This window comes from Tiliqua scincoides, chromosome 2 (genome assembly GCF_035046505.1).
Source record: "Tiliqua scincoides isolate rTilSci1 chromosome 2, rTilSci1.hap2, whole genome shotgun sequence".
Lineage (NCBI taxonomy): Eukaryota > Metazoa > Chordata > Lepidosauria > Squamata > Scincidae > Tiliqua > Tiliqua scincoides.
This window is the reverse complement of record NC_089822.1, coordinates 221067915-221093775: the sequence shown is the minus strand read 5'-3', so window position 1 is coordinate 221093775 and position 25861 is coordinate 221067915. Positions and strand designations below refer to the sequence as shown.

Here is a 25861-nt window from a genome sequence, read left to right as displayed (position 1 = left end):
CACTGAAATAAAGACACAGACAAATGGCCCAATCCTATCTGCTGAGTTATGACAGCGGAACAAAGTTCTGCTGTTGTAACAGGCCACATGGCACTGCACGCAACATGCCACTGGTGGACTCCACAACCGGCGGTGGCGATGACCCACTGCTGCAGGCAGATACCTGCCCTGGAGAAGGTAAGCCAGCACAGGGAACAGATTGTGGGAGAGGGTAGAACTGTACACTCTGGGGGAGGAACTGGAGCTGGAGGGGGCAGGGGGATGGGACTGGTGGCAATGGTGTGCGCTGGATCTTATTCCCTTTTTGAGAAATCTCACCCATCTTTTTCCTTCCTTTGACAAATACCACCAAAATAAGTGGGGTATGTCCAAGGAAACTTAGGTGGTCCCAAGGCTTATGCAGAGGAAAGTAAAAAAATACTTTTACTTATCTCCTGTTTTCCTTTGGCTCACTCCTCCCCACCACAGGATTTCTTTTTTATGTGGCTGCATCAGTGCTGATGGCAGGGGAAAGAATCGGGGCCAAAGAGGTCTCAAAGTGAGAGCCACATTAAACACCTGACTTGGGAGGAAAGCTGTATTCACAGAAAGGATCCCAACCCACTGCATTTCTTCGCATGTAGATAACGTACCTCAGGACTCACCTGATAAAATCCAAAGTCCAAACTGAGGGTAATGATATATCGTGTCTCTCGGCCACTGCGAACATCTTGCAGCTGCAGCTGGAGGTCATGCCACTTCCCATCATTCAGCTGCATTTGATCCATAAGGAGCTTGGTAGTGCGTCCAGAGCCCCTGTTCACCACGAAGAAGAGCAGGCCGGAGTCCAGCTAAAGATATGGCAAAATGAGAATATTCTGCCCAGTGAGTAAGGCCAAGCCAACTCAGCCTACTACTCATTCCCGTGGGTGTTCTACACATAATGAAGGGAGCTGAGCTCAGAAAGCCCCAAATACCTTTAAGGTGAAGGGGGGGGGTGTCTACACTTAATAGAACATTCCCATAGCATTCAGGCTGCAATCCTACCCACACTTACCTGAGAGTAAGCTCCATTGACTATAATGGGACTTACTTCTGAGTAGACATGCATAGGATTGGGCTCTCAGTGTCCTAAACCGTAAATGACAAGGGAACCCCGTGTTGCAAGGTTATGCCATAGGAAGTATGGCTGAAACAGCTTTAAGGATCTCTCTCACTGGAGTGAACTTGTAATCAAGCTCTCAGGGCATTTGATACAAGCTATGATAGCCACCCAGAGCAGTAGATGCGATACAGCTGGGTACCGGGAGAATACCTGGCAGAGTATGGTGGCGTACTGTCCAGCATGAGCCTGAAGTAACACTCCGTTCTGCTGGCGCGTCCGGAATGACAGGCCCATATACCATGGAGTGGAGATTTTGAGCTCATTCTTGAACTCCCAGGAAAGGATACTGTTGCCATGGAAATGGTGAGGATGATGCATGGCTGGGAAAGGATGAGAACACAAGAGGTCAGATGAGTGTGCATAAGGTTGTGATGGTGAGAAGTCTGACAGCTCATTTCCTATGCCTGGAATCTCTTCAGCCTTCACTTATGGGTGCATGACTTTAACCATGGTCCTAGCTCATTCATTTACAGTGGCTGGCAGGGGCTCACTCTCCAGGGTTTCAGACAAGGTCCTTCCTAGGCCTGCCAGGCACTGAAACTGAGACTATGGCCATTCTTTATGGCCACTTTCTAATCATGTTGGAGATGTTCATTAGGAATGACCCTAATAAACCACTGGTTTAGGACAGGGGAAAGGGGCTAAGGCAGCAGTTCTCAAACTCTCAAGGAGATTTTGAGTTGCTGTAAGTCTTGGTGGGGGCAGGGGAAAGGCAGCGATGTGGTCCCCAGGATCGCACTGCTGCGGCACAGAGGGGGATTTCCCTAGCAAGCTTACCTACTGGCAGGAACTGGGGGGGGGTTGGGGAGCCCCGCGGGGGGCTCTGCAGGGCTCCCTGCAGCTTGGAAATAGTGAAAAAACACGATCGTGACCCAGTTTCGCGTTTGCAACCCAGAAGTGGGTTGCGATCGCATTGTTCAATGTTTACAAGCTGCGAGGAGCCCTGCAGAGCCCCCCTCTGGGGTTCCCTGGACCCCCTGGACTCTGGTAGCAGGTAAGGCTTGCTAGGGAAAGCCCCCTCTGTGCCCACAGTACTACGATCCTTAAAGGTGCAGGGCCCTGGGCTTTCAGGCTGGGGTGTTGCGACGCCCCAGTTTGAGAACCACTGGGCTAAGGGTTTGACTTTAGACCTTGCTGAAAATGCAGAGGAACCTGAAGTAGGAGCTCACTAGTAGGAGGCAGAGATAACCAGAGAAATGCTGGCATACCTTGAGAACAGTACGGTTAACAAATTCCACTGAGTGGAAAACCACTGAGGGCTGTTTTTTACTATATCTTTTGTACCTGGGTGCAGATGCCTGATGGAAAATTGTGTCAATTTAGAAGGATGGACACATGTTTAAAAGTGCTTTTCCCTTTAAATGCCCCAAAATGAGGACATTTTCAGCCACCATTCACAGGCAATTGAAAGGGAAAAATTTTGCTTCATGAATACGTGCATCCTACAAAAGACATTTTTAGTGCGTTTTTACTTGAATATTTGTTCCTGAGTACAAGACATATCTGAAGAGTTATATAACAAAGTAAAGGTCCATCACATAAGGCCAAAAAGCATAATTATGCTGCTATCCTTTTAATACCAGTTTAAATTTTTTAATACTAATTAGGAGGATGTGGGTAGGGACTGTTGTATGAGGGGACAGGAGAGTTAACCCTTCCTCTCCTTGACAATGACAGCTTCCCTCTTGTGGGAAACAGCAGTAGGGTAGGGAGATTTTTGTCAGGGTTATGATGTGGGAGGGGGGAGTTTAATAAATGTCCTCCCCGCCCCTGTTGCTGTTTCAATCTCAATTCAGATCTCTACGTCTGCCTTTTTAATTTTAAAAAGACAAAAGCACAACAGAAACTAGTAGAGTCACAAGAATTCTGGCCCTCAGTCTCCTTCCCTATCCAAGTCTCTCAGTAAGAGTTGGGCCCAGACGCTGCAGAAATGCAAGTCATCCACGTTTTCCGTAGTAGACTTCCATGACAGCCCAGTCCCAGACCACTGCTCCCTCTTACACACTTAAGATTTCAGCCACTGAAGATTACACTCACCGTGTGTGCAATCCTTGCCTCCAAAGCCTACAGGGCACTCACAGGTGAAGGTTGACCAGCCCGCAGTGCAGGTGCCACCATTCTTACAAGGGTTTGATTCACAGAAGGAGTGCTTGGCATGGCAACCTGCAGACAGGGAATGGCACCGTTGGAGATGCAGGACCAAACTGTGACTCAGAATAGTATTTATTTCAGCCTCAACTTCCAATTTTCCTATGACAATTCAAAGCCTCCAACTGTAGCAGTTCTTCAGACCAACAACAAGCAGGAGCACCTCCTGATGTCATTATTTCCTTGCCTTTCCTCCCCATGTCTGCAATCTACAGCACATAGTGAGAATGGTTCCCAAGGGTCTGCTCAGTCTGATATCCCAGAACATTGCCAGGCAATGTCAGAGATCCCAGAATGGCAATGCATTTCTGGCTTAGCACAGCAAACATACAGGCCCCAAGTAGTAATAGGAAGACCTATTGGGCGTGGCATCTCTAATGGTACAGGTGGAATTTAGAGCCTTTTGCATCTACATCAGTGGTTAGAGTTTGGCACATATCTTGCTTGGGTGGTGAAAAAACACTGGCATCTATATTAGTACAAGCATAACCTTCAGCCAAATGGGCATGTACTTTCTCTAGATAACACATAGGGCACAGGGAACCGACTTCCTCTCTTATTCCAGACATCTTGCCAGAGCTAGTTGGGCAGCTAGAAAAAGGCCAGCTAGTACTATTGCAGGCTAAGGAATAACTACAGTGATGGTTTGGGAAGCCATTCTATAGCTCTCTGTAGATATAAATTTCTATGATACCCTATGATACCCTATGATACCCTGATACCCTCAAGCCAGCCAAAGCAAGCTGCTTGCAATTTTGCAGTGGACATCAGGAAAAGTTTGGGAAAGAAATGATTTTGCAAGAGTCCTGGTTAAGCAGCCAACATTACCTGTGGAGGTCCCATTATTTGCAATGTAGGAAGCCAGGTCAATTCGTTTACTGTCAATGTACAGATCTCTCATGCACCCCACAAACTCCCTGTGCTCCACAGGAAAGTTCTCAGGCAGATTGGGGACTCCTCCAAGGAGTAAGGGCCCAGTGAGGTCAAGCGATCTGGAGGAAGAAAAGGCCCATGAGTGATATTTGCTTCAGTTTCTGTCTGCTGGTGTTTCAGCCTTGGACACACCACATGGGTCAGTTTTTTGCAATGGGTGCAGCAATGGGTGGTTCTAAGCGAGGAATGGAAGTCTAAAGGGAAGGGTGTCTGAGAAATGCAGAAGCTCCATGCCCAGACTCTTTGGAATTAATGCAGCCATATGATTTGAATCATCTCATTGGCCAAGCATGCAGGATGTGGGGCAAGCCAGCAACAGGCAGGACCATGGCGGGATGCCAGATCTTCTAAACATTTCTTGGTTTTTGCTCTCATTACCAGGACAGGATCCTTCTATTTTGAATCTCAGATGACTCTTTCAGTGGGGCCATCTTCGGTCTTATGATTCTCCCCACTTCGGAGTTAGCAGGAATCTTTCAAAGCACCCAGAGTGGCAGGTGATTTTTGGTAAGGCTGGCCCATCCATGACACCTGGCTCATAGCGAATGGTGGGAGGGTAGCAAATTTAGGGCACCCCTTCACCTTGAGTGTGCTGCTGCTTCTCTCCAACCTACCATGGATGGAGCCACATAGATCCACTTAGCAAGCGGGAAATGAGTTATCTACTTCCATACCCGCTCACCTTGTTCCTTCCTTGTGCAACCCCACACCTCTCCTGTTTTAGAAAGGATCTCAGAGGAAGGAGCAGGTTATGGGGCTGGGTTCTTCTGCCCAGGTTTTTGGGGGGCATTCATGGTGGCAATAGGGGACAAAGGCTGCACTGGAGGATGTAACACATTTGGGATAGCAGAGCTGACTTTTTTTCCAAAGGCCCTCCATCCATATGTTCCTGCATGTGCTAAATCAGACTGAAGTTATTCCTGGAGATGTCACACACACACTTCCATGTGGGCAGCAAATGGGCAGCCTAATCCTAATTTACATCAGCGGAATACACAATCCACCAGTGTGAACAGCCAACAAGATTGGGTCGTTAATCTTGTACATTAACGATCATATACATTGACAACTCCATCTCAAATTCATGCTGTTAGGCATTTTACTCTGACCTCCAGAGTCTTCTACAATCCAACAGTTTCAATTCCCACAACTTGCATGTAATGCTAGTTCACTTTACAGCTCTGTTATTTGCTGTAAGGATTACTGAGATAATACAGTAATCCAGATTAGATTACTGTAACACTCTCTGTCTGGAGTTGCCTTTGAAACCTGTTTGGAAGCTCTGATGAGTTCAAAATGCAGCTGCCAGACTTGTGTCATCACTTCAGTGCTGTCTTGGTCATACTAGCTACCCATTTACATAAGAACATAAGAAGAGCCCTGCTGGATCAGGCTCAGGACCCATCTAGACCAGCTTCCTGTATCTCACAGTATCCCACCAGATGCCTCAGGGAGCACACACAAGACCACAAGATACTTGCACCTCGATGCCACCTCCCTGCATCTAGCATTCTATTTAAGCTCACACAACCCAGCAAAGATACCAGACTGCAATTGGGTTTAACTTGTGCCACATTATTAAACACAGTGACCAATTTTTAATGCATGAAACCTACTGAAAATACCTTCCCTCCCTCACCAGTATGGGGTAGTCGAAAAAACTGCCATCCATGGACAATTCGGATGACAGAAGAAAATTCCTACCCTACCCCATAATGAGCGACCAGCAAATCTCAGACTGTACATACCCATCATGGCTTGTAACCTGTGATGGAGTTTTCCTCCAGAAATCTCCCCAATTCTGTTTTAAAGGCATCTAGGCTGTATGTCATCACCACATCCTGTGGCAAGGAGTTCCACAGACTAATTACACACTGGGTAAAAAAATATTTTCTTTTGTCTCTTCTAGCTCTCCTGACACTCAATTTTAGTGGCTGTCCCCTGATTCTGGTGTGAGAGGGAAAAGAGCATTCCTCTATCCATGCTATAAATCCCCTGCATAATAGGGGGTTCAATTCAGTGTGGTGCTCTTAAACTTTCAGGCCTTACATGTTTTGGAACTAGGATTTCCTAAGAACCAAGTGCAGGCAGAAGTGGTACAGTCCACTCAGGATTATATCACTTCGCTCTGCTGCACGTGCAAGCTGGGTTTTATTTCAGTAACCTTAAGAATCCTGCTCTTGCTGTGAATGGGTGCAGCTCATAATTGATGACAAGGCTGTGCTCCAAGCTTCCCCCTTCTCTTTCCAGTCCCACTGGAGTATAAATTGGAGATCAAACCCGGGGATTGGGGGGGGGGAGATAAAGGGATGTCTTTTAAAAATGCATCTTTGAGGGTGGGCAGCATCTTTCTGGCCCAGCCACACCTGCAAAACACTCACTTTTTGGAACTGGACTGCACCCCCTCTGCTGCACAGGAATAGTTCCCAATCTCACTGCCGAACTGCAGTGCCATAGCTGCATCGCATTTGTCCACCATGAGGATGGCCACCTTGTCTTTGGAAGGCCCCTGCACTGATCCCACTGAGCTGATCTTGGGCTGAAATGACAAAGCAAGAACTTAACAGGCATCACTAACACCAAAGCCACCACTGCCTCCCTCAAGAGCAAAGCTACGCCCTCCCTCATGGCTTTTCAGCAAGAGCTCAAAACATTTCTTTTGCCTGGCATTTGAGTGGTGCTTTGTTTTCGGAACTCTGATGCCTGTGTCTCCATAATAATACTTTGGCCCAAATAGTTTCCCCCCCCCTGGTTTTATTGTTCTAATTAATGACTTTATGTATGGTTTTACATATAGTACATTTTAATGTGGTATTTATAAGCCACCTTGGGCATTTACTTCAGCATAGGAATGGCAGGATACAAATCTTTTAAACAAACAAATCCCACACATTCAGGAAAAGGTGTAATCCAACTTTCCTGATACAGTACCAGAGTTCAGACAAGAGATCATGTGTCATATTAAAAAAAAATAAATCCTTGCATATAGAAAGGTAGCATGTGAGGGGAAAAGTTGACTTTAATATTTTGTTCCTGGCAAGAAGGATTCAGCAGGCAACACTTGAAGCCCAACAAAGTCTTTATTTACAAGACAATGTTATATATTTGCATCCTTCTCCCCTCTCCATTGCTGCCTCTCCATTGCTATTTCTCCTTTGCTCTCTTCTACCCTGACTCTTCTAGAGACAAACTTATGAGAAACAGACTGAAATGCTAACCTAGAAACCTTTCTGCCTAATATACTAGCTTTCTCCAAGCAAGGAGTTTTGATGTGGGAAAGTATTTATTCATTCAATTCCTCACTATAACAAAGTGGTGAAGCGTTTTTGATGTTCATCAAGGACTTTTAAACAGTGTTATAGATATATTTACACTGCAATCCTATACACATTTACTCAGAAGTAAGTTCCACTATGTTTAATGAGATGTACTCCCCGGAAAGTATGTATAGGATTGCCACTTAAAGTAGTTGCCATTTTCATTATATAATCAAAATATGGTAAATGTAGATAGCATTATGTAAATGCAACATGTCTAGAGGAATGTTAAGAACGCTAACAAATTTATTTATATATCTCCCTTCTTTTCAAATATGCAACAGCAACTGCTGACAGTCATTGGTACATCTCTGAATTTTTAGACCTTCACAACATTCATCCAGAATTGTTAACATTCAAACATGAATATGGACGATCACTAAAAGTTGAATGTTCACCTTAACATAAAGGTCGTGCCTGCCCGAATTCTAGCCACCTCTTCTAGCCTGACTCTTGTCAAAGAGTAGGAAACATGTCCCTTGCACCCTGATATCATGACAGCCTTTCAATTGGACAAAGATGGAGGCTAGATATCACAGCTACAAAGATCAAAACTGTGATCGGCATCTGCTCTGGTCAACTAATGGCAGAACTACACATTCCAAAGAACATGGGGCTCAAACCAAAAAAGACAGTCCTCTCTTGAGTTTTCCCATCTTCGCTTATGTACCCTGATGTCATTATGCTGTACATTTTCACTCACAACAATGGCAGCCAATTCTGTGGTGCAGGAATATGGAAACATATAATGACATCAAGGCACTGGGCAGGTTGCATTAGATGTTATGGGGGAAACTTTAAAAGGACAGCAGTTTTGAGCCGCACTGTCTGTGTCTGTTGTAATGTGTGCACTTGCCTTCCACAAGAAAGGCCCATCCATGAGGCCAACTAAAGCAGTTGCTTCAGGAAGCAGATTGGTGGGGGGGCACCCATTTCTGTCTGCCTACTTGCCACCACTGCTCCTCCATCTCCTTCAACTTCCTGGATTGAAAAGGGGCACAGAAAGGAAGAGGAAATGAGGAGAGTGCTGAGCTAGAGCATGAGAGAGTAAGAGGAGCAGAGACTGGCACATCATTGGGTAAGGGGAGCAGCATTTGGCCTGCTGCATCAGGAAGTCTTGCACTGGCCATACTAGTGCATATTTTGTCTTAGTTTTGTACAACTCAAGGTAATGAACATGAGGCCCTACACAGTCTCCCATGCAGGCATGGACCAGACTCAGACCTGCTTAGCTTCAGCAAGTTTGCTCTATCATGGACTTTGAGACCATGCCCTGGACTGACTGTCTCCTGAATATAATAGCCATCAAGATAGGGGAAGAACCCAGCAACTAGTGACACCTAGAACTGGAAGCTTGCTGGGATTCAAACTCAACCAATGCCAACGTAAAGGAAAAGATGCAAATGCGTACCTTGTTGTAATAATGAAGCTGCATGGTATGCCACTGCCCATCACAGACACCTCCTGGCACATAGGGTGTAACCACGGTGCTGGATTCACCTGCAAGGCAGAGTCACATCATGTCCTGTCAGCCAGGCAGACTGTGGCGACCTCAAGGGAACACATACAATATGTGCAGCAACATCACTGTTTCCAACACATCAAGAGCTCCTTGCTTGGCGGGACACCATCACCCACACTTCACCACATACAGACATGTGGGTCAAAGTGCACAGGGGGGAAAGAAAGAGGTAACTTTGATACATATTGTGGTTCTCGGTTAGTATTTTCATCAACACTTTCAGAGGAAAAGATACAGAACAAAAATGTCAAAGAAAGAAGGCTCTTTCTTTCACTGTTCATGGGCATATATTGGAATTCATGGGATAAGCCCAAATAGACCAGCTAGAGAATATCTCTCTGGCAGGAACACTAGCAAAGAATCCTGCCTTGTTATTCATCTTTGCATAGACTTCCCAGACATTGCCACATGGAGCAGCTGGTACAAAAGGAACATTGGCACAAGTACCAGCTTGTTAGCCTCTTTTGGAGGATGACATCTGAGGACTGGGAGGTGATTGGTGGGTTTTAGGACGACTATTTGGTAAATAGTGATCCATTTTAATTCTGTGTTTTGCCTTTATTTAAACTGTAAAGAGAGGCAGAGAGGACCATCAATTAACTCTAAAAATAAAGTAAGCCACCAGAATCTTTTTTGGCAGCTAGAGGCAAACAAGAGACTTAATGCTCCCAGGTTCCTGTTGAGGTGGCTGCTTGCTTTCACATTCAAGTTACTGAGTCAGATACTTTTAGAACCCTGAAGGCAATGGCCATTTCCTTCCATAACCATATTTATTTCATACCTGATCATTGCCTTTGAGGCTAAATAGCCAGTAAAAGGCTTTAACAGTGTTGAATGGAATTAAATGAATAAAGGATGTGGTTTGGGGTCTTGCTATATCACAAGACATGATGGCTTTTAAACCACAGCTTAAAACAGAATGTGGTTCTCCATTTACTTAGGCCTATCATTCATCTTGACATTAAAAGGGTACTAAAATAGTCCTTGGAGATGTTATCTCATTTGACAGTGACCTTTAGATTCAGCATGCACCTGTGCATACAAAGGCACCCAGACCTGAACATTGCTGTGCAAGGAAATGTGTTCCCTTGTGAGCCTGAATGTTTCGTGATTTCTCAAGCTCACCCACTGACATACAGGATGCCCATGCATATCAACATGCAGTTCAAAGTGCCGTCACACTGTCATTTATGTGTGATTTATGCTGTCACCCTCAAACATGATATTCTACAATGCCAAGCCCACCCCAATGCTTTTCACATACATCATCCTCGCGATATTCATGGCTGCAAATGCAGCATCGCCAATTACACACATAGTGTGGAAACCCAAGCCAGATGTCACAAACTACAAACCCAAGCCACTCACCTCCTGTCAGGTGCAAAGGATCTTCTGGGCCTGGTACTCTACTTGTGTTCACCCCATGCCCTCCTAGAGGTGCACTCTCTGTCCATGTGCAGTCCCTCAGAACATTATTACCCACTCATAGGTATACTTGTACCACCCTTGTCCACAACCCTGCATCTGTGGCTTTTCTTACTCCTCTGCCAACATGCCAATAATGTACACACAAAACAGAACAAGACACATACCCCCCTCCCTTCCTGTTCTGCATGGCTTCTCATGCTGGCCAGGCTACCAATATACTCCCTGTGATTGGAAATCTGGCCACCATTTTCGAGAAAGGAATAGACACCACATTCTGATTGACCTAGGACTTTAAAGATCTCAAGCATACTCACTCTCTACACTAGAAGATTGCTCAGATAAAAGCCAACCAGTTTGACTAGGGGCATATTCTGCACCTTAGTGATCGTAACAGGTAATCTGGAATGATGAGTTCTTTTCCCATGCAATTTCATCCTCCATGTATTAAAGTTGTTCCTCTGGAGAAACCGTTATGAAAGTACCATACTCCCACCTGACGCGCTCACCTGTGGAGTACTTCAGTTGGACCTGCCCATCGACAATCTCTACAGCTAGGAAGTCATGCTTCTCATTCAGGCGCCCATTGTAGAGTAGAAGGCCACTGCGCTCTAAGGTGGCAAATCTAAGACAAGGTAGAAGCAGTTAAAGGTAGAATGCACATTTCCACACAGGTTTAAGTAGAAAAGGTAGAGCGCCACATTTTTGTACAGTTAGTTGTATGAATGACAGATTATAGGACTGGCAAATCTTAAACCCATTACTGCATCCTCATGCTGGATAAAGCTGCACTTACTGAATTTCTATTTGTTATGCATAGGAGTTTTTGTTTGTTTGTTTGTTTGTTTGTTTTTTTAAGTCAAAGCCTGTCAGGAAAAACAGTGCCTGGCAGCATTAACAAAAAAAAAAGGAAGTGCCTGTTTCTCCCAGTTGAATTAAAAGGTCATATCTAAGAAGGAGATGATATCTGAACAGACTTCATTTCTCAGGTAGCCCAACCAGGATGACAGAGGAAAGGCAGGGCAGTGACAGGACTGATGTCACCAATGGTACCTAAAGATGGTGACTTTGCTAGGGCTTGCTGGCTGCTGGTCCAGAAACTTACGAGAGGGAGAGGGTGAGGTGAAACCTCTGGCGCAGTCCCCGGAACATGACAAAAGATTTGGGGGGGAAGGAGCGTGTTGAGACTTCGCAGTAAGGTTTTTCAAAGCTCCCAGGTGGGCAATGACACTGGAAGCCCCCGTCAGCAGAATTGGTGCAGGTGCCTCCATTCCTACATACACCAGGGACACAGCGTCCTGCCCGACTGTCCACCTCACAGTTGTCACCTATCGGGGAGAGAACAAAGAAAAGAATGAGGAATTCTGAGAGCGGAAGAGGCAAAGACTGCAACTCTGGGTATTCACATATCCAGTTTTAGTTCTGTTGATTGCTTTGTTATGACTGATAGGTTGTGTTGTTGACTGCTTTTTAATGCTGATGCTTTTAATATCTATTTTTATTTTCTAGAAAGGCAATTTGGATTATTTTTTCAGAAGATCAGAATCACTTAAATAAAATGAACAGAACATCTTTGGCACTCGGTTCATCACAACTTGGACAAGATCACAGTGCTATATTGAACATCTACAATCAGTGTTGGTGCCAGCTTGCTGGGGCAAAGCTATACATTGCCCCCCTATGGCACCCCCCTCCCATCCTGTGATGGCTTATTTGGAGCTATTTCTGCCACTGGTATTGAGGGTTCAGGGATTGGCCCAGCTGGTTAGGCCCTCCGATAGGTATGGGTTATTGGACAGGACCCAACCTGGATGACCCCTGTGTCAACAATACATAAATGAGTGATGCCACGTCAAATATCACAGGTTGATTTGTTTCCATCACCATCATAACTCCAGCATCAAATGTGAAAGAGGGACAGGACCAGTTAACAGGTTAGGAGTGACTGCTACATGGAGGCTGTAATAAAAGACTTTTCAGGGCAGCTGTGCCCTGTGGTACACAGTCATAGTTGCTAGCTGCATAGGTTGCCAACAGCAGACATTCCTAGCAGTGGTGAGCCTCTCTGTGCATCACAAGTGTCAGATGAAGCAGACGCCAGGCAGAGGCTCCCTCAAACAGCTCCCTTGTGCTGACTCCAATGGTATGGACTAGCTCAGGGGTCGGCAACCTGCTGTTCTAGAGCCGCATGTGGCTCTTTCAGCTGTCTGCTGCGGCTCCTCCAGGTGAAAGTGGCAAAGAGTGTGACAGGAGGCACCTGTGCTGGGAGGGCAGGCTGCTTCCCTCCACCCCCTGAGCTCACTGCCCTCCTCTCCCTTCACCCCCACCTGCCCCGCATTGGTTCCCCTTTTTAATTTTGCCCGCTCTGCAGGCTTAAGGTCCCTGTTTTTCCCTTCTTCAACTCTCCAGCAGGCTCAGCCAATCAGCATCCAGCAGGCTCCTGGCTTTTTCTGTTGGAATGGCTCAGGGCCCTTCACTGGCTGACCACCAGCCAATCCTGAGCCGCCCTCCTCCTCAGCCATTGCGAGCCCTTGCAGCCCGCCTTTCCCTGAGCAGGTCCCCACTCAGTGCAAGGAGAGGCTTTTCCTCCACAGCAGAGGAAACATCCTGTGTGTCTACTCAGTTGTAAGCCCCATTACAGCGGATGAAGCTTGCTCCCAGGAAAGGGTGCCTGGGATTGCAGCCGTGGAGCCTGCTCCTATGTGTGTCTACTCAGTTGTAAGCCCCATTACAGTGGATGAAGCTTACTCCCAGGAAAGGGTGCCTGGGATGGCAGCCTTGAAGCCTGCTCAAGGCCAAGCGCAAGGATGGGTGAGTGGGAGCCCGCGCAGGTCTGTTCCAGAGTAAGCCCCGATGTAGTCCCTGGGCTACTCCCAGGAAGGTGTGGAGGGCTGTAGCCTCAGCCTCCTCCTGTGCAGGTCTACTCACAACTAAGCCCCACTGTAGTCAGTGGGGCTTCCTCCCAGGAAGGTGTGGAGGGCTGCAGCCTCAGCCCCCTCCTATGCAGGTCTACTCACAAGTAGTCAGTGAGGCTTTCTCCCAGGAAAGTGTGGAGAGGACTGCAGCCTGAGAGCTCCAACCAACTTGTCTGCTCAGAAGTCCCATTGTAGCCAATGGGGCTTACTCCCAGGATAGTGTGGAGAGGGTTGCAGCCTGAGTGAAGGAGGGCAGGCAGGCAGGGGGGGGCAGAAGCTGGCCTGTGGTTGCCCCCCCACCTCTGGCTTCTTCTCTTCCCCACCTCTGGAGTCTGTGTCATTTTTCCTTCCAGCAGGGTGCCTCTGGAAGGTGGGGGGAGTTCTTTAGTATCCATGTAAGATAAGCAGATGTCATAATCGCCATATGTATTGGAATCCTGGAAGATCTGGTGAGGAGGTAGATGTGGTGTCAGCAGTGGCCCCTTTAAGGGTAAGGCCTGGGCATCCAGCAGAGTGTGCTGCACAGCTGCAGCCACTTGAAGGCAATAGGGCCCTCAGGGATATAAGGAGCACCTGAGGAAGGGGGTGTGGGTTGTAGAAGGAGTGCAGGTTGGAGAGGAGACTGACTGGCTTGGCTGATTGACTTTGACTTGGATACTCTGACTGATTTGACTGACTTACTTTGGAATCTGACCTTGGACTGTGACTTGGCTTATTGACTTTGGACTCTGCCCTGGATGCTCTGACTGACTTTGTGACTAATGGACTACTGGAGACACTGGAGTTTGGTGTGTGGCTGCTGTGCCCAAGACCTGCTGAGGACCCAGGGTCTGCTGTAGTGGTGGGAGGCTGCTGGCAGGAGAGAGGACCTCTGCAGGTTGAATAGGCGAGCTACCCTGGAGGTGGGGTCCAGCAGGAGTGCAGGGCAGAACCAGGGTCATTTGTTGGGGGAAAGAAGGGGAGCTGATTTGCTTAAATTGCTTAAAGTGGGCCTAATTCTCCAGGCAGAGAATGGCCTTGGAATCAGGCAAAACACCATAGAGGACCAGGCCTCTGAAAACACAGGACAAGAATGTATGACAAAACTAACTAAAAGCTACAAGAGGGGGCTACATTATAAAAATGGGACCTATAAGAGCATAAAGGTGGAAAAAAAACTATATATGCAGTATTATCTTCATTTTAGATGTCAAAAGGGTTTTGTGGTTCCTGAGGTTTTTTTTCCTCTGGAAAATGGGTCCAAATGGCTCTTTGAGTGTTTAAGGTTGCCGACCCCTGGACTAGCTCTAAAAGCTGCTTCTAGGTGGGGATCTGCCTAATGTCACATTGTTGTTTGCTCAAATGACCACCTGGTGTCACTACCTACCAATCAGTGCCTTTAAAATGAGAATTAAGAACATAAGAAGTGCCCTGCTGGATCACGCCAAGGGCCCATCTAGTTCAGCTTCTCACGGTGGCCCACCAAATGCTTCAGGGAGCACACAAGACAACAAGACACAACCTGCATCCTGGTGCCCTCCCCTGCATCTGGCATTTTGAGGTAGCCTACTTCTAAAATCAGGAGCTTGCACATACCTATCATGACCTGTAACCTGTGATGGATGTTTCCTACAGAAATTTGTCCAATACTCTCTTAAAGGTATCTAGGCTAGATACTATCACCACTTCCTGTGGCAAGGAGTTCCACAGACTAATTACATGCTGGTAAATAAATATTTTCCTTTGTCTGTTCTAACTCTCCCAACACTCAATTTTAGTGGATGTCCCCTGGTTCTGGTGTTGAGTGGGAGGGAAAAGAACATCCATCTATCCACTCTATCCATCCCCCGCATATTTTTGTATGTCTCAATCATGTCCCCACTTTGGGTGCTTTTTTTCTAGACTGAAGAGCCCCAAAAGCTATAGCCTTTCCTCATAAGAGAGGTGCCCCAACCCAGCAATCATTTTGGTTGCTCTCTTCTGCACCTTTTCCATTGCCACTATATCCTTTTTGAGATGCAGCAACCAGAACTGGACGCAATACTTCAGGTGTGGCCTTACCATTGATTTGTACAATGGCATTATAATATTAGCTGCTAATATTATAATATTATAATTACTGTAGAGCCATCAAGGTTCACTTGCACTCGCCTTCTGACAAGCTGAAACCTTCACTGTTCTCACCAAGACAGGAACTGTCACTTCTCCTTTGCTGCCTAGAAATGCAGAGTTGCGGAATGAAGGATTCTCTCTCCCTCTTAGTAGTGCATAGAGGAGACTATGGGTGTGTTTTTTTCACACAGCTGAGAATCAATTCACTCAAACACTTTCTCTGTAAAGCACAAACACAGCAAGCCTGAATTCAGCTACTTTTCTGGTTCTCTAACCCTCTTTAATCAAATGGATATGAGACTGGATTGTGGCTCCCAAATCTGATAGGCCCAAGACTTTGAAAAGAGGTCCCTGTTGGAATGGATGCTGGCCATGAGGCCCTACAAATCAGGACACTAACATTCCTATACGTGGAAAAACAAAATAATGGAAGTGTGACAAGTTAATGACCTCCTGCTATATTTCAGCTCAGTGGTTCTCAAACCTTTCAGTCTCTGGAGCCCTTTACACTCCTAAAAGGAGTCTTGGAGATCCCCACTAGCACATGCATGGGATCTCAAGAAGCCTCAGCACTGGCACAGATGCAGAGTGGCACAGCGTCAAGCACAACACTGAACAGCAGCGAAGCACCAGAAGAGGAGGGGAATGAGGAGGGAGAGCCATGAACAGGGGAGGCAGCAAACGGGGGTGGATGAGCAAACTGAGCAGGTAGCAGGTGGCAGCCATTTATGGTGTTCTCATAGAGCCCCTGAAGGGGTCTCAGGGAGTTGCAGGGCTCCTAGGAGCACACTTTGAGAAATACTGTTCTAGCATCTAAATACTCCACAGCTACTAGCCTTCAAGGTTCACCCACTCCTTTGCTGCTACTGTTCACAAACCACTTTCCAAAGGCATGCTTCATGCACCCACTGAGGTTCTCCCAAGGGGAATAGCTATTTGTGAAGAGGCTGTCCCTGAAGCCAGAGAGAATTCTGGGAGGCCTGCACCTTTAGAGGCACAGACAGACTCAGGGCTGGCCTCTGGAGCTGCGGGGCCCAACTGGAAACCTTTTTAGTGGGGGCCTCAGCTTCACAGCCAAAGTCTGTAGAATCTTAGAGACAAAAATAAAATTTATTATAAACTTTCTATCTCTATGGTAGAATGGAAAGCAATCAAAATGTGCCCTTAAAAAGTGCATGTGAGTAAAGGCACAGTCCTGACCGGCAATTATGCTGGCATAGGAGCCCCGGGAGGGTCACAAACGTACCATTTGCGCCTCCGTGCAGGGAAGCTGTGTCGGCACATCCAGATGTGCCGATGCATGGAGGCTGGCAGAAGCCTCTGTGGCAGCTTCCTCCCTGCCGCTTGCGCCGGCGCACTCGCACCAACACAAGCGGTGAAGGTAGGCGTGGGGGGGTGGGAAGGAGGCGGGAGGAGGCATTTCTGGACAGGGGGATGGTGGGCAATGGGCGGCCCCAGGGGCAGGTGCACAGAGAGCCAGGGGCGGGGCTGGGACCTGACGGTTATGCTGGATCCCAACCCCCATCCCCAGGGAGAACAGAGCGGCTTCAAGCCACTCTGCTCTCCTCAGACTTGCACCACCTTCAGAGGTGGCGCAGGTCTCAGGAGACCCATTGGGATCAGTAGCCCTCACCCAGGGGTAAGGGGAAGAGCTTCCCCTTGCCTCTGGTTGAATCGCTGCTGGCCAGTAACCCACGTTGGATGCAGCACAAGCCTCCTGGCTTGCCTGCTCCAGCGTGGGTTTGAATTGCGCCCTAAATGAATCAAATGTATCTTTTAATATAAAGCTGCATACAAGACTAGAGTAGATTATGTGAGCACGGAGCCCAATTCGGAACAATTGATCCAACTTGCTTAAAACTGGCTCTGGAGAGACTAATCCCTTGATGGCAAGTAAAATTGCTGCTCTTGCCCACTGGGTCATTGTCATCTCTAAGATATGCTGAACAGAGTTGCTGGAGCAGGCTGCAGAGTAACATAACAATACCCATCCAGAAAATTGGCTAACATGAAATTAACAGCAGCAGCAGCAATGCTTTGCCAAACAGCCTTGGGATCAAGAAATTGTTGTCTTTTTATCACTGGGAGGTTTTAAATAAAATCAGTTATTTCATTATTCTACCCAAAATTATTCCGAGAAGGCCCCATCCATACTATTTGTGATGATCTGGGAGGGGGAGGTGATGAGTGCCAGAATGAGAGCCTAGAAAAGATCCATCCTAAAGTCATTCACCTGGAAGGAGATATAGCCCACGGAGACAGTGAGCCAAGTGTTGATGGACAACAAGCTCACAGGCTCCTCACTCACTTCCTCAGTCCCAGGAATACTCCTGCTGACCTTTGCCAGCAACTAAAGCCATGGATCACACCAACATGTTTGCCTGATTTCCCTGAACCACCCTAGAGATGATAGCCCCTGCCTAATATGCCTGGATTGGTCACCATCCTTAATCCTGCAGGGTTGCCTTTCTAAAGACCTTTGAAAACATGTTCCACCTCTATTCCATATACTTTGATGCAAGATCTAACACTGCCTTCTACTCCTAACCGTCCTCCTCCATTCTACGAGAGTCGCCCAGAAAGTAATGCACCACATTTTTTTTCTTCAACAATTATTTATTGAACACAATGAAACTTACACACAAGAAAGAATGAAGTTTCTTCTACACTCCCTATTTTTCCACGTAATCTCCGTCCAGTTCTATGGCCTTCCTCCAGCGAGACACAAGGGCATGTATGCCCTGTCGGTACCACTCCTTGTTCTGGTCACAAAGCCATTTCTGCACTGTGCGAATCACCTTTTCGTCATCCTCAAAATGTCTTCCGCGAATGGCATCTTTTAATGGCCCAAACAAGTGGAAGTCGGAGGGAGCTAAGTCAGGGCTGTAGGGTCGATGGAGTAACACAGTCCGACCCTGTTTAGTTATGTGTTCCGAAGTCCTCAAACTTGTGTTATCATGTTGAATCAAACATTCACCTGGGTTGTTATGGCGTCGAAGTCGCTGGAAGCGCTTCTTGAGTTTGGTTAATGTCTTCACATAAGCTTCAGAATTAATGGTGCTGCCTCTTGGCATCACATCAATGAGTGTGACGCCCTCACAGTCCCAAAACACAGTGATCATGACCTTACTGGCAGAAGCAGTTGCTTTGAATTTTTTCTTCTGTGGAGATTGAGGATGACGCCATTCCATCGACTGTCGTTTTGTTTCGGGCTCAAAATGGTGAACCAAGGTTTCATCACCTGTCACAATCCTGGACAAGAACGCTTCCCCCTCATCTTCAAAACGTTTCAGCAACTCAGAAGAAATGTTTCTTCTGAGAGATTTGTGGTCCACTGTAAGACAGCGCGGAACCCATCGTGCACACACTTTTGAGTAATCAAGAGCATGGATTATTGCATCCACACTTCCTTTGCTGATTGACAGCTTCAGCGCCAACTGCCTAGTCGTTATGCATCGGTCCTCGCGAATGAGCACATCAGCAAGCTGCGTCTTGTCAGGTGTGACAGCCGTGGATGGCCGCCCCGAACGCTGCAAATCTTGGAGCTCTGCTGAACCGCCTTCTAATGGCCTCACCCTCTGTGGCCAGCGACTAACCATACTTCTGTCGACTGCAGATTCTCCATAAACTGTACACAAACATTTGTGAATGTTCCCAACAGTTTCTTTCTCCGCAGTGAGAAATTCAATGACGACACGCTGTTTGTAACGTACATCACTTACAGAAGCCATTTCGAAACACTGCTGCAGTTACGCTTTCTGTCTGAAGAAACCAAAAATTTGTGTGTGCACTCCTGAAAATTCAAATAATGTATATCTAAAGTTTCGCATTCGTACCATTACTGTAGGCTGAGAAAAAAAATGTGGTGCATTACTTTCTTTGCAAATTGCTAAGCGGGGATAGTGTTGCTAACTTTTTTCCTGGTAGAACATATATAACTATGACCACTGCATGAAATGCAGAAATTAAGTCAGAGAAATTTTTCCTCAACCTGTATCCCCATACTGAGGTTTTTCTGCATGCCATGTTGCTATTAAAATACACAAGAGCCCTGGCCACTTTGTAGAGACCCAGTGTAAGGGTGTTGCAAAAACGGTGTCCAGAAAGCTTCTTTATAGGCAAGGATCTTGCAACTTCAAGAGCTGTATCGGACAGGTGCCATTTTTTGTGTTGTGATGCTTTGGGGTACGATTGCCAATGTGTTTATTGGTTGCTGCTCTGGTGCCTTTAACAGCAGATTAATCTGAAGACAAACCAGGTGAAAATATCCCCATGCCATGAAAAAGCATTTCTGCAGATCAAGTGGCTATTAAAGGAGCAATCACTGCCATTTATTTCTGATCAGCTGACAAACCTGCACAGGGCTGGGAAAGCTTGCACCTGCCACACTTCCACAGAATTATGAAAGGCACATGAGCTCTGTGCCCCATCACAACTGGTCACCTTGTTTGCAGACTGCCTTCCTTCATCATCCCTTTCTTCCTTTTCATTCCCTGGCTGGAACAGATCAAAATGATAAGCATAGCTATCAAAAAAAAAGGAGCTGCCAGGAGGAAGAGGCGATGGTGTTGCTCTGTGTAGCTTTTCCCCAGGGGAACCTGAGGCATATTCCATTGTCTCTGAAATTAAAGGGCCTTCCTGTTGATGAAATCAGTAATGATCCCCCCAGCCAGATGCCATGGTGGCAGGAGGGGGGGGAGGGAGATGGGAGCAGAAGTCACAATTTAATCTGTTCCAAGTGGAAGGACAGAAACTCCCTTCTTTGCAAAATATTCATAGGCTTCAAACATTCATAGCACCAGCTGGGGCTGTCCCTCCACCTCTTGCTCCCTGTTTTTGTTATATCAGATAAATGAGTCTTTGTCTTGGCCAAAGGCCAAAGTTGCCAAACCCTCCCCTCAACACTCACAGAGTCAGCTAGTTCCAAAATGCTCCATCTCCTTGATTCACCTCAGCTCCAGCATCCATGAGATTCAGTCAAGACTACTTCCAAATCAGTAGTTAGCAGTAGCCTGAGTCAGGGCTGGCCCATGTGGGAGCTCCAGTGTGTAGCTTAAAAGTTGAGGGGGGGGGGTTTGCCTGCCTGCAGATTCCCTTGCCATGTTCTTCTGGTTCAATGGCCCAACTTGCTCTCTCTCTTAGCGCTGCACCCAGGACTCCAGTTTTACTCCAGAGCAGGCAACAGAAGAAGGCTGGCAGGCAGGAATGGGGAAGTTATGGAATAGGAGATCTCTTAGCTGAAGGCCTCCCACTGCCTCTGCACTTCAGAGGTGTACACAGCATCTTCGGAATGTGCCCTGGCATTCAAGGAGATGTTCACGTTTCTGTCCATTTGCAATGGAAGATGAAACTCAAAAAAGTGAAAGACCCAAAAGAAGATCGCACAGTGAATGGGTTTTGCTACGGGGTGACCAGATGCAAAGGAGGACTCAGGAAGCTGCACAGCGGAAGGTACGTACTTTAGCAAGTGCACCTTGTCATGCAGGACAGAGAATAGCTGTAACTGCTTAAACTCCCCCTGATGGCAACTATCAAAAGTATCAGAGCCTCTAGTCCAGGAGCTGTCCCTTTATGTATGCGTTTCAGCAAAAAGGCTGGCAATTATTTCTTATGTTTAAAAATGGTAGAATACCAGATTTATAACTCTTAAGGCCCAATCCTATGGGCCACTTAATGGCAGCAGATCTACTGATCCACTGCCACAAGTCACCTTGCAATGGCACAAACTTTGCACCTCTGTTATGTGCTACAGGGCTGCTGGTGGAAACAGCAAAGAGACTCCATGAATGCACCAGAACTGCCTGGATGCTCTGCCAGAGCAGGTAAGTTGGCAGAGGAGACACTTTATGGGTGGTTTTGGGGGAGGATTGGGGTGGGGAGTAAGCTGAACCAGGAGGAAGTTCAGGGGTAGGAGGGATGGATCTTGGCAGCAGTCATGTACACTGGAACCTATTCTCCTTTCCCAACCTGGACTGGTCTCCTTCTTCTCCTTGGACTTACACTAGCAAAATAGCTGGTGTAAGTCTGAGGAGACCCAGGAGGTAAGTAAAAAAATTTTTTACTTCTTGCTGGCCATCTGATTCCCCTACCCCCACCACTGCATGCAGCACACGCTCTGACAGCATGACTGCATGGTAGAAGATGGTGTGGAGGGGGGGTAGGGTTCGGCCATTATTTCCACAAACCTGTACCTATCAGATTTTGGGATAAAACAGAGCTACAGCAATGTCTTTGTGAAATGTGCTTTTCTGGAGACAGTGAGAACTACAGGGAAAGATTGCATCTATTTAATTTCATCAGTAAATCTTACTTTATAACTCTGTACTGCAATACTAGAAACCTTGTAATAAGTATCAAAGGCTTACACTGACATGAGGAGGAAGGTGCAGAGCACATTGTAATCATTTATGGGCCTCCTTGGTTACTATCGTCAGCCGGCACATTCAGGTCAACAAACCTGTCTCATGAATTTTCACATCACAATCAATGTGGCTGTCATCTTCATCGGAACTGTTGTCATGTCCCATTAACTGTTAGGACTCGGGCACATAGATAAATAGGCCCAGCTGCTGGCCTGTCTGTTTTTCATTGCATCTGGTCTTCCTTTGGCTATAGAAATTGCTAGACAAATAAATGGGAAGTACTTTCTTTACCATCCCTCGGCCAGTTCCCATTCTTCTGCGGGACAGCCTTAACTCTTTGGGAGATATTTGGCAATGATTCCAAGGCAGAGGGTGGACTGAATTCAGCTCTTTCTCTCCATTAGTTCCTCCTGTCGTTGGTCCACAGCTCTCCCCCTTGGTTCCTGTCCACTTGCATAAGAAAATGGGGAGATACCAGGAAGTGACAGGGCAGCAAGCACATTAACCCCTCTCCTAATGTTCGCTCACACTTCAAACATGCTGGGGTTAATTACCATTGACTTTGCTTATCTCTGTCACCAGCTAGCACAGTGGTGCCTCTTTCACTCCTGTCAACCACAACCTCACAGTTCTCTTGGCAGGGGGAGGGGTGCAGAAATAGGGCTACGAAGGCAGTTGCTCATTCTCGGTCTTTTAATAACCAGGTTGCCCTTGGAGCCTTCCCTCCTCCAATCACTTCCAGTCTACCCATCCTCATACATGCAGATGTTACATCATTGAGAAGGAATTGTCCACTAGGTTAGTTAGTAACTGGAAGAACAGATGGAAGATATTTCCTTCCCCTGTAGCATAAACCTTGCTACACTTGCTTTACTAGTCTATTATTTTGAAGGGCAGGCACATCTGGGATAGAAGCTTTTTCTTTGCTTCTTGCTTAGGATCTGAGTTAATCTACTGGGTGGGTTTGTACGTTGCATATAAGGGGTCAATACATGGAGACGCTGTGCCAGAACCACCTTTCAGAGCGCGATACCATAGTCTTTCGAGACTGAAGGTTGCCAATACTAATACATGGAGAATCAGGGGATTGGCCTCTTCAGTTCCTTTCCAGCACTATAATTCCGTGGTTTTTATCCAACTAGCATATGTTATATACAAGCATTTGCACAGTATGGAATTCTTCATCCGAGAGAATGAAAAAGGAAGGAATGTTCTGTGCTGACCCCATGCAGATGTTGACAGAATAATAATTGCCAGTCTGTAATTCAGATTCTCAGTTGCACTTCAGTATGTAGCCAATGTGCAGCCAAGCAGTGGCACCATGGAGACTGCATCTCTCAGCTGTGTATCATCAACACACAAGGTTGATATAAGGCTGATCCACGGCTGGGTGACCCATAAATGTGTTTTTACTAATGCTGATATTAATGCCCAAGTCTAGTCACATGAAGCAAGTTCCATTGGCGATCAGGGCTTTGCCTTAAATCACTTGTCTCTTGGGGGCCACAGAGTGACCTAATTACAAAAGCGTAGGTGCTCTAAACACATCTCATAACATATTGCTAACAGCGGTGCTTGTTGTACTAAAACTACCTGACAAAATGTAAGAAGACCAAAGCTGGATAATTGAGGCAGAAAAATTGCTTGCCCCAAATCGCTTTGGGTCCTAGGTTGCCTTCCTTTAGAATAGCCTCTGATTTATGACAGCACAAAGTCAGAATTCATACATGGAACAAATACATGGGAATACCAATCAGGTTTCCCTCAATTCTTCATGTGTTTGCTGCAGAAAACTCCACCTGTTTTCTGCAGATGTCATAATGTGTAGCTCTACCTCTTATCCCTTGAAACACAATTCAGATCCCCAGATATCTAATTTGGTGTGCTACGCTCTTGCTGTGACTCACAGCATAAGAACATAAGAACATAAGAACAGCCCCACTGGATCAGGCCATAGGCCCATCTAGTCCAGCTTCCTGTATCTCACAGCGGCCCACCAAATGCCCCAGGGAGCACACCAGATAACAAGAGACCTCATCCTGGTGCTCTCCCCTACATCTGGCATTCTGACTTAACCCATTCCTAAAATCAGGAGGTTGCGCATACACATCATGGCTTGTACCCCATAATGGATTTTTCCTCCAGAAACTCGTCCAATCCCCTTTTAAAGGCGTCTAGGCTAGACGCCAAATCTCTTCCATTGCCATACAACACACACACACACGCACACACACTCCTATCTCCCCCCCCCCCCCCGTTATACCTATATATCAAAATCCTGAACAGATTGGCAAGGAGTAGAACTCTTCCGGGTGTCCCTTGGGAAACATTTGGCTGGCATATTTCTCAGCCTGGTTATCTCTGCAGTTAGTCATCACAGGCCCTCCTTGAACTGCAACCTATTCTGCCTACTCAGCCTGAAGCAAAAGGCATGCTGGGAGTTTTAGAGCAATGGTTTGTCTGCAAAACTTTTGCACTGCTCCTGGCAATGTTGCTTGACTACAGAACATGCTGCCCACCGCTGCAATTTTTTCTCCACTGGCTCCCTGCTTATTACAATAAACCTGGCCCAAAGAGAGATGCTTGAGTTACAGCAAGCTGTAAATCACTGAGCTGCTCTGCCGGGGCTGGTGCAGTGCGAGTTAAGGCCTCGTGTTGCTTATTGATCTCCGCAATGCATGTGTCAGATCAGTGCCTTGTATACGGATGGTTCTGCAGAATGGTGTATAGAGAAATACATAATAAAATTAGCTGCTGGCTGGGGTTCCCTGGAAAGAGAACCGGACAAACAAGTGATCCTTAGTGTTAGACCAGTGGTGGAAGTAGGCAGGCATGGATAAAGAGGGAGGACTGAACAAACCCTTATAACTTCCCCACTCCTGGAACCCCCACAGATACTGAAATTCTTCAAATCACAGATTTTGGGTTGCCCAAGCCCTCCAAATCCTACTGGAACTGTGCTCCAGTCAGGTCCAGGAGACCTTCTGAGGGTGGGGGGAGGCTGCGCATGACCCTCAGAAGGCCCTTCAGATCCAACCAGAACATAGCTCCAGCTGGGTTTGGAGGGCTACAGGTGGCTCACCCCGTGGGTTCAGAACCCGCCGATATTCAAATCCACAGGTACTGAACCCGCGGACAACAAGGGCCACCTGTATACACAGTATAGCCAAATGAAAATTCATACAATAGACACCACCCCGTTCCTGGCATCTCCATTAATTCTACAAAGCTGCTTTGGGGGTCTCCAAGTTGAATTGGTGCCACGGTGTTAGGAGAGATGGGCTCAGACTGTTTGCTTCCCCCAGGGTGGGCAATCAGCAGCTTCAAGGGGGTGCAATCTGGATGGTGAAAACAGCACAGAGCCTATCCCCCAGCATCATGGCCATAGTCCAATGAGAGGCAGTTCTTAAGGGACAATAGAAATGATGGGAGAACCAGTCATAGGTCTTCTGATCTAATCTGACCACCAGCAGCAAGCATAAAATGCTGGATCTGCCATCCATTTATCTTGATGGTTGAACCATCCGTTTCAGATAGATTTCTTGTTTCTATATTTTCTTTGCTCCTTCCTATGTCTCTGCCAGTGACTCCACTCTTCCAACCCCCATGCCCCAATCCTAATCCCCTCCACTGTCAGCATAACTAACATTGTGCTGGTGGAGGGTGCTTTACAGCGGTCGCAGAGCAGCTTCCACCGAGTGCAGTGAGTCAACTGGCTGGGAGGCCGGAGCTGCCTCCTCTGTGCCGGCAGATCCATGAAGATGAGCCTGTGCGGGGGGTTGGAGGGAGGTGGGGAGTGGGTGGAATGGGGCGGTGACAGGGGTGGGGAGGAGGATAAATCAGGCAGGAATGGAATGGGTGGGATCAGCTGTGGTGGCATATGCCAAATTCTGACCCTCTTCCCCAGCCTGACCCACCTTCTTGGGTCAACACAGACTGGTGCCAGCAACTGAACTGGCACAGGTACAAATTGACTCATAACAGCTGCTGGGATTTACCCCCAG

The 25861-nt window shown here is 46.9% G+C and overlaps 1 protein-coding gene across 1 annotated transcript in view; it reads right to left on the bottom strand.

Annotated features, from left to right (window-relative positions):
- CELSR3 (cadherin EGF LAG seven-pass G-type receptor 3) overlaps positions 1–25861 on the bottom strand; it is a 96191-nt gene that overhangs the window by 37247 nt on the left and 33083 nt on the right. Inside the window, exons 3-10 of the mRNA XM_066612974.1 lie at positions 11595–11817; positions 10999–11114; positions 8954–9042; positions 6607–6764; positions 4121–4284; positions 3182–3307; positions 1295–1464; positions 645–830 (exon numbers count right to left, since the gene is read on the bottom strand). Of these exons, the coding sequence (XP_066469071.1) occupies positions 645–830; positions 1295–1464; positions 3182–3307; positions 4121–4284; positions 6607–6764; positions 8954–9042; positions 10999–11114; positions 11595–11817 (1232 nt within the window). The remainder of the gene's footprint in view (positions 1–644; positions 831–1294; positions 1465–3181; positions 3308–4120; positions 4285–6606; positions 6765–8953; positions 9043–10998; positions 11115–11594; positions 11818–25861) is intronic.